The sequence below is a fragment of the Balaenoptera acutorostrata genome, chromosome 6, assembly GCF_949987535.1.
Source record: "Balaenoptera acutorostrata chromosome 6, mBalAcu1.1, whole genome shotgun sequence".
Taxonomy (NCBI): Eukaryota; Metazoa; Chordata; class Mammalia; order Artiodactyla; family Balaenopteridae; genus Balaenoptera; species Balaenoptera acutorostrata.
Window position 1 is genome coordinate 9,441,892 of NC_080069.1, and position 15,155 is coordinate 9,457,046.

General features: G+C 41.2%; 1 protein-coding gene across 14 annotated transcripts in view; it reads right to left on the bottom strand.

The window, feature by feature from the left end:
- The window catches only part of MSRA (methionine sulfoxide reductase A), a 390,059-nt gene that overhangs the window by 224,592 nt on the left and 150,312 nt on the right, over nt 1-15,155 (bottom strand). For 11 of the 14 annotated variants that reach the window (XR_452004.3, XM_007192695.3, XM_007192694.2 and 8 more), the window contains one exon: nt 14,140-14,208. The exons of the other annotated variants lie outside the window; for them this stretch is intronic. Coding sequence is in view for 10 of the 11 variants with exons in the window: in XM_007192695.3 (XP_007192757.2) it covers nt 14,140-14,208 (69 nt within the window). In the remaining variant the exon portion in view is untranslated. The remainder of the gene's footprint in view (nt 1-14,139; nt 14,209-15,155) is intronic. 14 annotated transcript variants of the gene reach the window in all.

Consider the following 15,155-nt stretch of genomic DNA (forward strand, 5'->3'; position numbering starts at 1 on the left):
TCTTAAGATAAACTATAATTTCCTTAACCTGGCTAACTGGGTGGGTAGTGATGCCAGCTAACCACAATGAGAATAGGTTTAGCAGAAGAAAGAAATTACTATCTGTTGAGTGCCGACTATATGGCCAGCACGACCCTATAAAATGTACATGGTCTATCCCACTGAGACCTGCCTTGTGAGAAAGTTATCACTATTCTCATTTAATAAATGATGATCCCAGTATGCAGATTGTAATGATGTGCTAGTGAGAAGCAGAGCTAGGGTTTGAACTCAGGTCTAAGTCCATCTCAACACATTGTCACCATGGAACCAGAGGAGAAGGAACAATGCCTTCTAAAAGGAGTTGGAGTGGGAAGTGGAAACAGGGGTGGTCTTTGAGCAAAATGGACCTTCCCTGTTGTATAGGCATCTATGTTTATTTAATCTTTATGCCCACTCAAAACTCTTTATTCCTTGGTCCTGATTTGAGCGCTGCCTTTGACCCTCCATATTTGGTATTCATCTTGATTACCTCCCAATAACATTTCATCAAATTTAAAATTATTATTTCCTCAAATATATATTTCTGCCCCAGTATCTCTCTCTGGGCTCCTTCTGATACTCCAACTACACATATATCAGACCAACTGACATTGTCTCATAATCACCAAGGCTCTCTTCATTTTTTTAAAAGATATTTTTTCTCCCTGTCCTTCTGTTTGAATAATTTCTATTGACCTGTCTTCAAGTTCACTGATCCCTTTTCTAATGTAAGGTCCTTTCTGTTAAGATCATCCAATAATAGCTTTTTTAAAAAAATTTCAGATACTATATTTTTCAGTCCTAGAAATTCTATTTCTTTTTTTATAGTTTACATTTCTCTAATATAGTTTATATTACTCTATTACCCCATTCTGTCCATCTTTTCCTGTAAATTGTTTAACGTATTTATAATATCTGTTTTAAGTCCTTGTCTGCTAATTTCAACATCTGACTCTTCTCTGGGCCTGCGTCTATTGACTTTTTTTCTTTAACTATTAATCTTTTTGTTTCTTCATGTCTGATAATTTTATTGTATATTAAACACTGTGGATGATATGTGCTAAATTTTGTAACTTTTCTCCAAACTATGTTGACTTTTTTCCTGGCAAGCAATTAAATCTGGGTCATCTTGATCCTGTGGAAGCTTAGTGTTAGATTTTACAAGAATGGGTTTATTTTGCTTTTTCCCCTTAGCCCTAAGATGTAACCCTTTATCCTGGGTTTACTCCTAAGACATGGCCTTCCTAGAGTTCCAAGGAAAAGCCTAAAGTGTTTACAATTCTCTCTAACTTAGTAGGACCTGAACTCCAGCATTCTCATAGAACCAAGCACCTGCTGAAATCTCAGCCTTTTAGCAGTTGCTTTCTCCAAGGTTTCCTTGGAGTCTCACCCTGTACATGCAGAGCCAGCCACAGGTTTGAGGGGACTTGGTACAGAGAGTTTGGGGCTCCCCCCCTCTATTGCTCCTTCCTTACAGAATGTTTCCCATTGATTTACAGCTATTCTAGCACCCCTTAGACTCAGCCTCTGCTTCTTCAGCCTAGTAAGCTATCCACTTTCTATTTGTGCTCTCTCTTTTAAATAAGCAACTGTGAACTAGGAAGTGCCCTCAGGGAAAAAGCTGGTTAAATGTGGTGCTTACCAAGTTGGTGTCCCTTATTTCAGGAACTGTGTGTTCCCTCCAGGTGCTGCCCAGAGACCCAACATTTGGGTGCTCTCCGGTCCCTTCAGACAACTGAATTTTTTTTTTTTTTTAAAGTTTTACTTGATTTTATTTATTTATTTATTTATTTTTGGCTGTGTTGGGTCTTCGGTTCGTGCGAGGGCTTTCTCCAGTTGCGGCAAGCGGGGGCCACTCTTCATCGCGGTGCGGGGACCGCTCTTCATCGCGGTGCGCGGGCCTTTCTCTATCGCGGCCCCTCCCGTCGCGGGGCACAGGCTCCAGACGCGCAGGCTCAGCAATTGTGGCTCACGGGCCCAGCTGCTCCGTGGCATGTGGGATCTTCCCAGACCAGGGCTCGAACCCGTGTCCCCTGCATTAGCAGGCAGATTCTCAACCACTGCGCCACCAGGGAAGCCCCCAGACAACTGAATTTTTAAAAAATGTTTTGTCTAGAGATAAAATTATTATCAGCTGGAGGTTCAGAAGCTTACTCAATTTCAGAAATCTGCTGACTTACAATTTAAACCCAAATTCAGCTGATAACAAATATCTGACATTCCATCTCAAGAGTTTTGGGAGATGGAAGAGTTAAGAGATTTATGTAAATGCTGATTTATTTTGTTGATAAGTTTTTAGTCTTAAGCATTGATTTCACATTTTAAATCACATCACCACAGTCCCTTGACCTGCGCTCCCTTGCACACTTTGCATATACCAGAAGTACAATTTGAAGTGTTTCTAAACTGTTCAGTGTATTGTGGAACAACCCATTTTGAATGCAATCCAATGCACACATTCAACATGATTCTGAATGGTTTAATTCAATCCATTCCATCTAAAAATGCAAGTAATATGGATCTATAAGTAGAGCAATAATAATATCTAAATATTCTCTACAAAGGATTTGTATCTGTTTTTAGCTAATGTATCAGGTTAAAGGACCATTTAAATGTTTAATATATGGGGATAGAAAAATTCTAAAAGTATAAAGATATAGCATTTAAGAAAGATACACAAGTGCAAGTTAAGCTTTATCATCATCATCATTATTATTATTATTATTATTATTATTAATTAAAGACAGTGTGTGTTCAAGCCAGAAGTACTAGGCTAGGAGGCAACACTCTCCTAAATGGCGTCCCTGCTTTTTTTCTCACCGTCCTAAACATTCTATCTTCAACACAGCAGCAAAAGTGATTCTTTTAAAAAATAGGTCATATGACGTTACTCCTCTGCCCCAAATCCTGTAAAGGCTCCCCTTGGCATGCAAAGTCAAAGTCAAAGTCAAAGTCCCCACAGTTACCAAAGGCCCTTCATGATTTAATTCCCTCTTCATCTCTGGCCTCAGCTACTACTGCTCCCTCCTTGCTTGTTACACTGCAGCATACAGGCCTCATGCCAGGCACACCCCTGCCTCAGGGCCTTTGCACTTGTAGTCCTTCTGCCTAGAATGTTTTTTCCCACAGATCTCGGTATAGTAACCTCCTGTGCCTCTTTTAGGTCTTTGCTTAAAGACTACCATTTCATTCATGCCTCCCTGACTGTCTTATTTTAAATTGCAATCCCTCACCCCACCCCCAACCAGGCATTTCCTCTTCTCCTCCCCTGCTTTATTTTAATCAATAGCACTTATCACAATCTGACATCCCACAACAAATATTTTACCTATTTATCTTGTTTTCTGTCCTACCCTACTAGAGTGTAAGTTCCTTGAAGGGAGGTATTTTTTCTGTTTGTCTCCTGCTACAATAAATCATGTGATGAGTAAGTGAATAACTTAGTTGAGTGCTAGACCTAGTTCTACCATTAACTAAGTAGCCTGACCTTGGGACAGGCGCTTAATCTCTCTGAGCCTCAGTCTTCTCAGAATTAAACACAAAGAAAAAAATTAAATTATATATATGAAAACACTTTATAATATGAAATTTACTACCCAAATGTAAAAGTTGGCTGTTGGTGGTGGCATTGTTTTTACAGCCACTTCATTACTAGGTAGATTAAAAATGTCCTACATGGAAGAAAAAAAACAGGAATGAAATTTCAGTCCAGTTACCAATGCATTAACAGCAATTGGAGAGCTATTTGCCATTCAGCTGGTGCACCTGTTTCCAGATGTTGGTGTGGGTCACTGAAGGCCTCTGTATTGGCACCAGGAATAAAGCACATACTATTTGCTTGGGAATCCAGCTCATTTTTTCCATGTGGGAAAGCAAGGCCGGATGCTGAACCTGTGCCTACAGGGCCTTCTCCGTCCTGAGGTCACCTTTGCACATTTCTACTACAAAGCTATTAAGGTAAGGCCTAGCCAAAGGACATACTTGCCAATCGCGAGTTATTCAGCCAAAAGAAAGGAAGGCTAGGAAGCAGTTCCCATGCATTCCTGACAGCCCACTTGCAGTTCTCACTCCAAGCTCCTAGTGTCATCATATTCCTGAAATTTCCCCAGATGGCCCGCCCCAAATCCACCCTCCCTTAATGTTCCCTACGAGGTGAATACAAACTCTTCCGCTCTTCCCAATGCAAATGTCACTGCCACCTATACAAAGGTCATACACCAACGAAAGGAAGCCTGGTGGAAAAGAGGTTGACAAGAAATTCTCCCAAGTACTAAATGGACACATGGGTGGTTGGAAGCAAGATGAATGCAACCTTCCACATGGAGACATTTTCATCTTGACCTGACAAGTGACCATCTTATGGAAATTAAGAAAATGGAAAAGGGTCATCACATAGAAAGGCATTCGAGATTCAATGGACTGCACAGGGGGTTTTAGGGGAGACCAGAGATGTGGCTAAAAAAATAAAATGTCTTTTTCCCACAAACAAAACAGCACTGATTCCTGAGTAGGCATGACTGTGGAAAGCCACATCTGGAAAGCCACATTTGTTCACTATAAGGTCTACCATGAGCTATCATTTAATTCTTTCCATATTATCATGAGTCTTGGGATCACAGCTGAGACTTGGAAGGATATATGGTGGGATGTACACCAGAAGGATATCCATCTGGCAAGCACCACTGTTGGTCCCAGTGTCACTGGGCTCAACAAGGAAACCTGGTCTTGGTCAACTACGATCTTTATCTAAGTCTTGGGGCACTGATGACACAAGGGGAAAATGAAAGGTATTTTGTGGAATAGCTCCTGGTGTATATGGACACCGGGGGTTTTGCTGTTCCTCCAGACACAAGAATTTAGGAAAAGTTCACAGGGTCTTTCATCATTGCTCACACTATTTTGGCCAAAGCCATGCCAAGCTAAACGATCATTTCTCAGCATGGATCAAACATGTCACTTCAACTGAATCTCATTTCCTAGGGTTTCAGTGCTAACATTTCCAGTTATCCCTGGCAAAAACAGAACTGGCACTGTTTGATTTTGATTTCCTTAAAAAAACTATACGTTGTATTGGACGTAAGAAATTGCATTCATAGGAATTACCTTACTTTTATTTACTTTATTTATACACTGCATCATTCCAAAAGAATTTGAGACAACTTACCAAAAACAAACAAACCAAAAAAAACACATGAAGTAATAAATAATGAAAATAAAATGAGAGAAAAACATAAGTGAGCCAGTAAATAGTTTCCCATCTTGAATCCCACAATGTTTGGCAGTGAGAACCACAGATAGTTTTACCTATTCTGTCTGTGAAAACTGGAAAGCAGAGAAAACGCACTCTGATAAACATGTCTCCTGCTACCCTCCTACGCATTCACAATATTAAGCCAAAAGCATGAGAAAGAGCTCCAGGTGAAAGAGCCCAGCTGTTACGTCTTTGCAGTGGGCAGCATTCCTGAGGCTTCGTCATTTCTTGGCTGCTTAGCCATTTTCATCATTTTGATACTCTGAAAGCATGCCACATCCAGAAGCAAGCTGGCCCCCAGCCCTCAGGCCCTCTCTGGAGTTGCTTTTTCACCCTGGACTGCTGAGGTTCAAGACTGGAATGCGCACGGGAGCACGTCCCCTGGTCACAAGATCTGGGGTGAGAACAGGAGAGAAGATGTCTGCCCCTTAGATCCGGCTTTGCTGGAGACATAACCTTCTGTCACCTGACTATGTGCCTATTTCTTTGTTTTACCCAAATCTGTAGAGGCAATCTGTCTACTGTGACTCTATTTTCAAACGTTTGACCAAATGGTTACAAATTTCAATAATTTGATTAAATGCCCAAGTGAAAATGGTCATTCAGTCAAATTAAAGAGGTTTCCATCACTTAAGCAACTATACTTATATATGCTTCTGACTCATGAATATACATTTAACCCATGCTCAGATACACGGAGCAAAACGGTAAACCCAGGAAAAAAACAAAGCTGCTTTCCTAATCAACTGGAGGTCAAGGTAACCAAATAGTTGATAAAGAGAAACTTCTCTTTAGAGAAATATTCCAGTTCATAAATAAAGGGAAATGCAAGAATTTAAATGTCACCATCTTGTAGCTTCTAATAAAATAATAGGTCAAGGCAATGATCATTAGGGGCTGCTAACTTCACCCAAAGAAAGAGAACCAGTTATTAAATGCCTCCTGGATGCCTTACACACCCCACCTATGGATTCTGCTCAGGTCTCTAACTCCCAATTTGTAGAAAATACAGAGGCTTTTCAAGCATGGTCATTCAATCCAGACTGAAGGAGACGGTACAGAATAAATGATCTAGTTTCTTAAACAAATAAATTATAAGGAAAAATAAAGAGAGAGAGAGAGAGGGACTTCCCTGGTGGCGCAGTGGTTAGGAATCCGCCTGCCAATGCAGGGGACACGGGTTTCAGTCCTGGTCCGGGAAGATCTCACATGTCGCAGAGCAACTAAGCCCGTGCGCCACAACTACTGAGCCTGCACTCTAGAGCCCTCAAGCTACAATTACTGAGCCCGCATGCCACAACTACTGAAGCCCGTGCGCCTAGAGCCCGTGCTCCTCAACAAGAGAAGCCACCACAATGAGAAACCCACGCACTGCAACAAAAAGTAGTCCCCACTTGCCAAGACTAGAGAAAGCAACGAAGACCCAACACAACCAAAAATAAATAAATAAATAAATTTATTTTTTAAAAAAAGAGAGAGAGAGAGGTGAACCTAGAGATTAAAAGAGACTATTTATATCAACCAATTGCAGTGTATGGACTCTATTTGGACCTTGATTCAAACAGGTGGTTTGAAAAAACATTTATGAGACAATAGTGGAAATATGGACTCATGGGATATTTGATGATACCAAGGAACTATTTTTTTAGGTGTGATAATGGCATTGTGGTATGTTTTCTTAAAAACTGCTCTTTAAAAGAGGTATGTGCCAAAGTATTCCTGGATGAAATGATCTGATATCTGAGATTTACTTTGAAATAACCTGGGATGAAGAAGAGAGAGTGAATGGGACTAGAGATGAAACACATTAGCCCTGAGTGATAACTGCTGAAGCTGAGTTAGTGAGAGTCCACTATATTAGTCTACGTTTATGTATGGTTGAAATTTTTCACAATAAAGAATGAAAAAATAAATATTTTTTAAAACTCCACTGAAAGAAATACTATTGATAGAAAATTCCCTAAAAGTTATCTAGTCCATCGATTGTTTTAGATACAATACAAGTAACTCCTTTCTGGGTTAAGCCAGGGAAGCACACTGTGGCACCCGTGGGGGAAAGGTGGACCGAATTGTTCCTGGTGGACGTCAGGAGCCCAAAGACAAGAGTGGTGTGACCAAGGGCTCATGAATCTCCTCTCAATGCTCACTCTGAGGGCGCTGTCAGCAGTACTGCTGACTGTCTTACATCACAGTGTCCTCCTTATAAGTACCCTGAAAGAAATTTCTTTCTGGTTCTAGAATCAAGAAATTTTACGGTTCCCCCAATCATGTAGATTTTCAGGATCATTAAGTAAAACTGAAAATCACCACTTCACACCCATTAGGCTGGCTATTAACAAATAAAAATAACAAGTGTTGCCAAGAATGTGGAGAAATTGGAACCCTGTGCTTTGCTGATGGGAATGTAAAATGGTTCAGTCTTTGTGGAAAATGGTATGCAGGGGTCCCTCAGAAAAAGAAACAGGGAATTATCATATGATCCAGCAATTCTACTTCGGGATGTATTTGCCAAAAGAACTGAAAGCAGGGTCTCAAAGAGATATTTGTACACTCATGTTCATAATGATATAATTCACAATAGCCAAAATGTGGAAGCAACTCAACTGTCCGTTGACAGGTGAATAGATAAACTAAATATGGTATGTGCACTCAAAGGAATATTACTCAGCCTTAAAAAGGAAGGAAATTCTGACACATGCCACAGCCTGGATGAACCTTGAGGCCATTATGCTAAGTGAAATAAGCCAGTCACAAAAGGACAAATAATGTAGGATTCTGCTTATACGAGGTAACTAGAGTAGTCAAACTCATAAAGAAGGAAAGTCAAACGGTGGCTGCAGGGTCTGTGGGGAGGGGAAATTGAGTGTTATTATTTAATAGGTATAGAATTTCAGTTTGGAAAGACAAAAAGTTCAGGAGACGGATGGTGGTGATGGTTGCATAACAATGTGAATGCACTTTTTAAGTGCACTGAACTGTGCACTTAAAAATGGTTAAAATGGTAAACTTTATGTTATGTATATTTTACCACAATTCTAAAAAACTGAAACCAATCATACAACCAACTGATCTTCATGCTGCCACTAGGAAACACAGAGCCACATTTGTGGCCAATTTTTATAAATTATATAGTATTATAGCATGCCCTCTTTGCATATTTTACTTCTCATATTTTTCTTTGGTCTAATATTCACCTAATTCTAATGTATGTTATTTTGCCATTTCTTATATATATTTTAATTTTCCCTTATTTCATTTTATAGCAAGGCCCAAGAAACTTGTCTCAAGTCACGCACCAGGATCTATCTGACTCCAAAGACCTCAGTGAATTCTGAATTCTCTGGGGACTTCTCCGCAACTTTTGGTGGGCAGGGCGTGCTTACTTTCTGGTTCTTACAAGCATTCCATGTAGTTGAGGTTGATGGATACGTGCTCTCCAGACAAGTGTTACTTTGTCAGACACTATTTGACCCACTCCTTCCTACTAGGGGTGCAGTTCCTCTCTCTTGGCACAGAAATCCCCTCCCGCACTCCTGCTGCCATGCTGTCACCCTCTCCACTCCAGGACACCCTCTCCAACACCACGCCTGTGCCTTCTCGAGCAGGACCAGGGCCATCCCGAGCAGTGCCACACAAACCAAAAGGAATTTTCAACACAGGCTCTGGAAAGTCTCTTCCCCTTTGCCTATATTATCATCAGACCTTTCCATACTCAAAAAGGAAATGTGATCATCACACACGCAAAAGAGGTACATAAAATAAAATGTGTCCTACAACATGTCTCCAGACGACCCGTTGCTGTCCCTTAAAGGTGCTTCAGATCACCATGGAAGGAAGGCCTATTTTTGTTTCCCCAAATGCCTCCTCACTTAAAGAAGTTCGCGCCAGTGAGCAACCTGCTGTTCTAACGATCTTGTGAATTTAGACTGTTTAGTTAATTACAAACACATTTCAAAGTCATTCTTTCTGGCCTTTTTCCTAGAATGAGTGACTGCAGCTCCACAGCTCACAGAATGGTCTTCAATAGTTTTCAGTCAAGGTTCAGGGAGAAATATGCCACACCGGGATTTGATTATTTACCAACGTAATGTTGGATCCTAGCCAATGAGACACCAATATATTTTCCATTGAAGTCGGACGTATTGCCTGCTGCTTTCAATGCTGTTTTCTTGGCTGGCAGACAAAGTAATTGTGGCTGCTTCTAATTCACCTCTAATTCAAGTCGGGGGGGAAAATATTTTATGATTGGTTCATCTTACAGACACTGATCTCTTCTCCCTTGGGGTACAGAAGGTGAGTCCCCCAGAGTGAGGCCTGCCTATGGGCCTCTGACAGCCCCTGGCCTCTACTCTGGGATCAGTCCTTCCACACAGCTAGTCAGGAAAGAGTCTAGCAAATCTTGGCCCCCTGGCTAAAAACAGAGAAGTGTAACAAGATCATAGCACACTTTCATGATGTCTTGGATTGTCTTTTGCTCTCTCTTGTTTGAAGAGCCCAAGAGAACCTGACATAGAGAACAGGTTTTGCAGTGGTTTGAGTTACCAGAGCCATCGCTATCAGGCTAGTAGGAGCCTAAAAACCTACAGCGACCCTAAGAATTCGCAGAGGTACTTCTGCTGTGGTTGCTTGGTATCCATCAATTCCTGACCACCACAGTTTCTCACTGCAGCATTTCACCTCTCACTAAACAGCCTGGATATGGGTTTCTAAATGATACGATCAAAGAATTTAGAGTTAGGAGTAATTTTTCCAAAAAGGTTTAACACTCTGAAACAGAGAAAATTCTCATTAACTGAGAAGAAAGGATCTTAAAGGCTATTTACTTCCACTTCCCAACTGGGTAGGAACGATCTCTCATTTGAATACCTCTACTGATGGAGAGTTCATTACCCTACATCACTGGACAGTATTAGTACAATATTAGAATTGCAAGGGTATAATCAGATAATTCCCCATCTCTTATTGAAATGCTACCAGCCAGGTTTCATAAATATGAATTAACTGTTCATTTCAAGTCATTCAGAAAGAATATAACAATATTTACTGAGTAAAATCCTGGAAGTTGTGTAACTACTGGTGTTGATGCTATACGGTACATAATGTAAGTCTACTGCATTGGAATTTTTTCATTTGTTTATTTCATTTTATATCTCTAAGTTCATTATTTTTCAATTTCAACTTTACTCAATGTGTATTTATTATTCTTGACACAATGTCTTATAATATACACTCTCATTAGAGGGCGACATTATATCCCGTGTGCCTGAAGTCCTCCAGGTGTGTACCTCATTATTTTAACATAATTTTTACCAGCACCCTTTTCACTCTCAAAAGTATCCTAGTTTGGATGATAAGTGTTATTATGGTCAAGTACTGAACTCGAAAGTTTTAAAAAACTGTATTTCATTTTTTCAAACTGTACTAAAAATCTTCACCAATTAAGACTGGAGCCCCCAACCCCTGACTTCTCTGCACTCTCCTCAATTAATAAATGTCTATTTTACTTGGAAACGATAAATCTTCCTGACTATGGAGTACTTTTAATAAAGTGAATAGCTGGCTCCGTGCTTAAGAACGACCACCACAGAGAGGCCGGAGGCTTGCTCCCTGCGAGGACGGAGGGACCCTCCGCCAACAGGATGTCACCTTCCCGAAGTTATCGCAAGCCGGAGAGGACCTTTCTAGGTCAGGCACGGCATGCTGGCAAGTGTCACGTGGATGTCCTTGTGCCAGAGAAAGCATTCCCTCTACTTGACCACATTGCTTTCATCTTTGGGTGCCTCAGTTTCTCCGTCTCTAAAAGAGCACAAGTGATGCCCACTTCACAGGGCTGTGGTGGGATTAGAGGGACGGCGGACATAGGGCACTCAGCCACCCGGAACAAAGACATTCAGTAATTGCAACATGTTCGGTTCCGCTTCTCCGGCCTGTAAAAAAGGGGCTCCCACTGACTTGAAAGAGAGCATCACACACAGACGAGTAGAAGCCCACCGGGACAGCAGGCCTATTACCCTCATTACCATTGTCCTAAAGTGCAGAGGAGAGAAAAGGGCAACAGAAAGGCTGAAGAACCGTGATCACAGGAAAACAAGACAGGGATAAAACTGACTGGGCCATGAAAGAAAACCTGAAAAAATGAACGCCTTTTTGTTTTAAAAATAATCTGTGAAGATTACATGCCAGAAAGAGCTTTTAAGGAGCCGTCTATATATTCTCTGGTCACTTGGTATAATAACACATTCATACATTTTCCAGAACGGAGCCTGCCCTTGACCCTCACTCTACCCTTCCTTACATCATCCACCCTAAGCTCAATGCTAATGGCCGTTCGTTCAGTGGCCACTTTCAGAGTGGATTAAATTTAAAAGTTTCTATTTAGACAGCATTCTGTAAGGTACATTCAAATGATTAACCAATAGATAATGAAATTGAAACTGGTGATACTCCTTTGGCATAAAATACTGACTTCCCAGGCTGAAGAATGAGTCTGGACAAGCAGAAAGTGCCACTGTTGCTTTGGTGATCTCACAGTCAAGTCAATGTAAGACATTCTCCTGCACATTAATACCTGCTACTAAAATCAAATGGGGGAAAACGATAAATAGTAGGAGACGTCACTCCAAGCAGTATTTTCCTGGCAAAAGCTGTGTCTCGAGAGTCCTTCAGAGCACTCTGGGAACGCACAGAAATTCACAAATCAATTTGCTAAATTGGCTCGGCTGGAAATCATGCTTTTGTGCATGGATCCAGCTGAAAGGCATTTCTGACTCTACCAGACTCTCCCAGGACTCCTGTAACCAGGCCAAGAGTCAGGGGACATGGTAAAAAGAGCGTGGACTTCCGGTCAGTTAGACCTGGGCTCAAATTCAAGCTCCACCATCTCTGGCTGAGGGACCTGTGATAAATCACGTGAGCTCTCTGAGAAGGGGATTATGTAATCCTACCAGCCTTACAAGGTGCTGAGAGGATTAAATGCCCAAGATATGTCAAAGAGGTGCACTTAGTTTGACTTTTTCAGTACAGCTATAAACAACCCAAATGACAGAAGCTCACCCCAAAACCCATCCACTCCCTCACTCCACTGCAGGCCAGGTGGACAAGCCATATCAAGTGAGGACAGTTTTGAAAACACAAATATAAAATGCTTGCATGCACTTAACGAACACAGAGGCCTTCATTTAAGTATCTGGAAGAGCCAAACAGCAGTTCTAATAAGGCAAAAATCCTTAGATGTCAAGAGATATTCTATTTTATCATCTGTATAGTTCTGCACTGGTAGAAATTATGCACAGAATTCATTTCTTTTAAAACCACACCCCTTGGCCATTCACAGTGGGCTTCCCAGGGCTGCCTGAGGCCAGATGAGCCTTCAGCCCCAAGTATGGAAGATGCAGAAGCCAAGGGAAGGGTCTCAGAGCACCCCGTCAGCCTTCCCATTCTACAGGTGAGAAAACTGAGGCTTGGAGGGGGGAGTCGCTTGCCCAGAGTCAAACAATAAAGGCCCTGGGTTAGGATTTTTAGGAAAGCCACTCTAAACCAAACCTTTGACAAAATAATAGTAATAATAATCTCGCCACGGAGTTTTATTCACTGATATTTCCAATTCTGTGGCAACAATGTCATCAGTCCTTTGGGAAGGAGGCTTTCCTCCAATACCATGACAGGGGGAAATCTATGACAGGTCAGTCTCATTTTACCTTTCCCAGTATGAGATGGAACCTAGTTTCTAACCTAGTTTCTAGGGGTTCACAAGTCTGAAAGACAAAAAAAAAATCATCAAAAGAACCCTTTGAACATTGATGTGACATTTGTTGTCCCCCTGGTAACAGACACTGTGCTAGGCCTACAACTTAGGTAAAATGGCATCATCTGAACACAATTTCTCAGAGGAAAGTTAACAAATCAAATAGTTAGCAGACATCTTATAGTGACTATTGATGCTTTTTTCTTCAAAAACCAATTTCTCCATTTAAATTTCTGAACATAATAACTCCTAATCACTGACCAGTACATTTTAAAAGGTGACGGCCCATACAGAGCAAGATTTACAAACACCTAGGCAGAAGTGGGTCCCTGTTTCATAACTCTCCAACTGTTAATCATCAGTGATGACTAACTCTGGGATTAGGGAAACATTTTATCCTGAATATGCTAATTTAGAGACAGTGTTGTCAGGAGGCTAATTTCTGGCTCAAAGACACTTCAATGCCTAAAGCAGTTTTACATCAAAAGCCCTTGTAGGAGACTTCCATCAGGACCAGGGGAAGATGGAAGCTGGAGGGGGGCATGAAGAAAGGGGAATTCAGGTTTTTAGGATGAAAGAGATCATAGAATCTGTCTAAAGGCTAAGGGGAAGGAACCAGAAGAAACAAACAAACAAACAAAAGGGATATGCTCAATTCATAATGGAAGAGAAAGACACCATTCAATTAGATTGATTATTGATTCTTGTGGAACAACATCTCAAAAATCCTTGAATCCCAGCTTTAATAAAGATATATATATATATATATATATATATATATATATATATATATATATATATATATGGAAAAATAATCCTTCCTGGGAAAGAAAAACTCAACTCCTAAATTATCAGGTTAATTCACAGTGTGGACATAAGAAATAGTAAATACACAGTTGGATATTTGATTTGCAAAGTGAGAAAGGAAAGCATACTAAATTCTATAGAATGAGCTTTTCTGATCCCAGATATACTAAGAACTTGATAGTTTTTTGGCTGCAACGACTTGTAAATATCTAGAAGAGCCCAGATTTTGAAGCCCTGAGGACACTTGCTAAAACTCAGAAACTTGGCACTAGGCTTCGCACACAATTTGGGTTTTCTTTCAGAGTTGTTATCTTACCAAATAGAGCCATCTGTGTTCCCTCTGGGAAAGGTTCAACTGTTCTGTTGCCATTGACATGATGTTTGGCTAGAAGAAAAAAAAAAAAAAAAAAAAAGAAGAGAAAGAAAGAAAGAAATGCAAGTTAAGTGTAAAGTTCTACACACATACTAACACATGTCATTAAATGTGTCAGAGAGCCTAGTTCTCATGTTTAGTTAGCAACGGTACCCAAGCTCACCCTCTTCAGAGAGTTTCAACTATTTTGTTTTTAATCTCAGTTACAAAGGAGCCTAGAGATGGCCTGATTCAGGCATGTCATTTTACAAGTGAGCGCGCCCAGACCCAAGCACGTGCAGAGCCGTGCAGCGGGGTGGGGTGGGGGGGAGGGCAGCAGAGCCAGCCCAGCCTGGAAGCTCCTGACTCCCGGCCAGAGGGTCCCCTGTGTGCCGGGCCGTGCCCTGGAGAAGAAGGAGAGCTCGGGACTCCAGGGTGCACTGAGGTGGCTTCCCCTGAGGACTCCTGATGATCAGAAGTAAAGTGAGCTGTAAAGACAGCAGGGTAAGCCTGGGACCAATTTTTCAAGAACCAGAATAGCAGAAGACATCCTTTCACAAGTCAAGCACTGTTCCAGGGGCCAGAGACGCTTGCCTTTTAAAGACCAGACAGCCTTTCATTCCAGTGCTTCTTACTACTCGTCATCCACCCTCGTCACCTCCACCAATCATCCTTCCCACCGAGTGCATATCAAGGACTTCGAAATAAAAAGTGACCAGCTTATGGTTTTCCAACATTAACTTATTTTTATAACCCCCAAACTGCAACCAGATAGAGAAGACCTGAGCATGGTCCATCTACGAGTAGTCTATGAAGATCCTCAGGAATGTTTGAATATGGGCATTTATGTTGAAAATACATCAGAAAAGAATGGCTAAAACACTTTGACACTGCATCATGGTGCACTTATATTTTGATTTCATGGGTCACATTCGATTTACTGAGCTCTGGCACAGGGCTCAGCACCAAAGCTAGGCTCT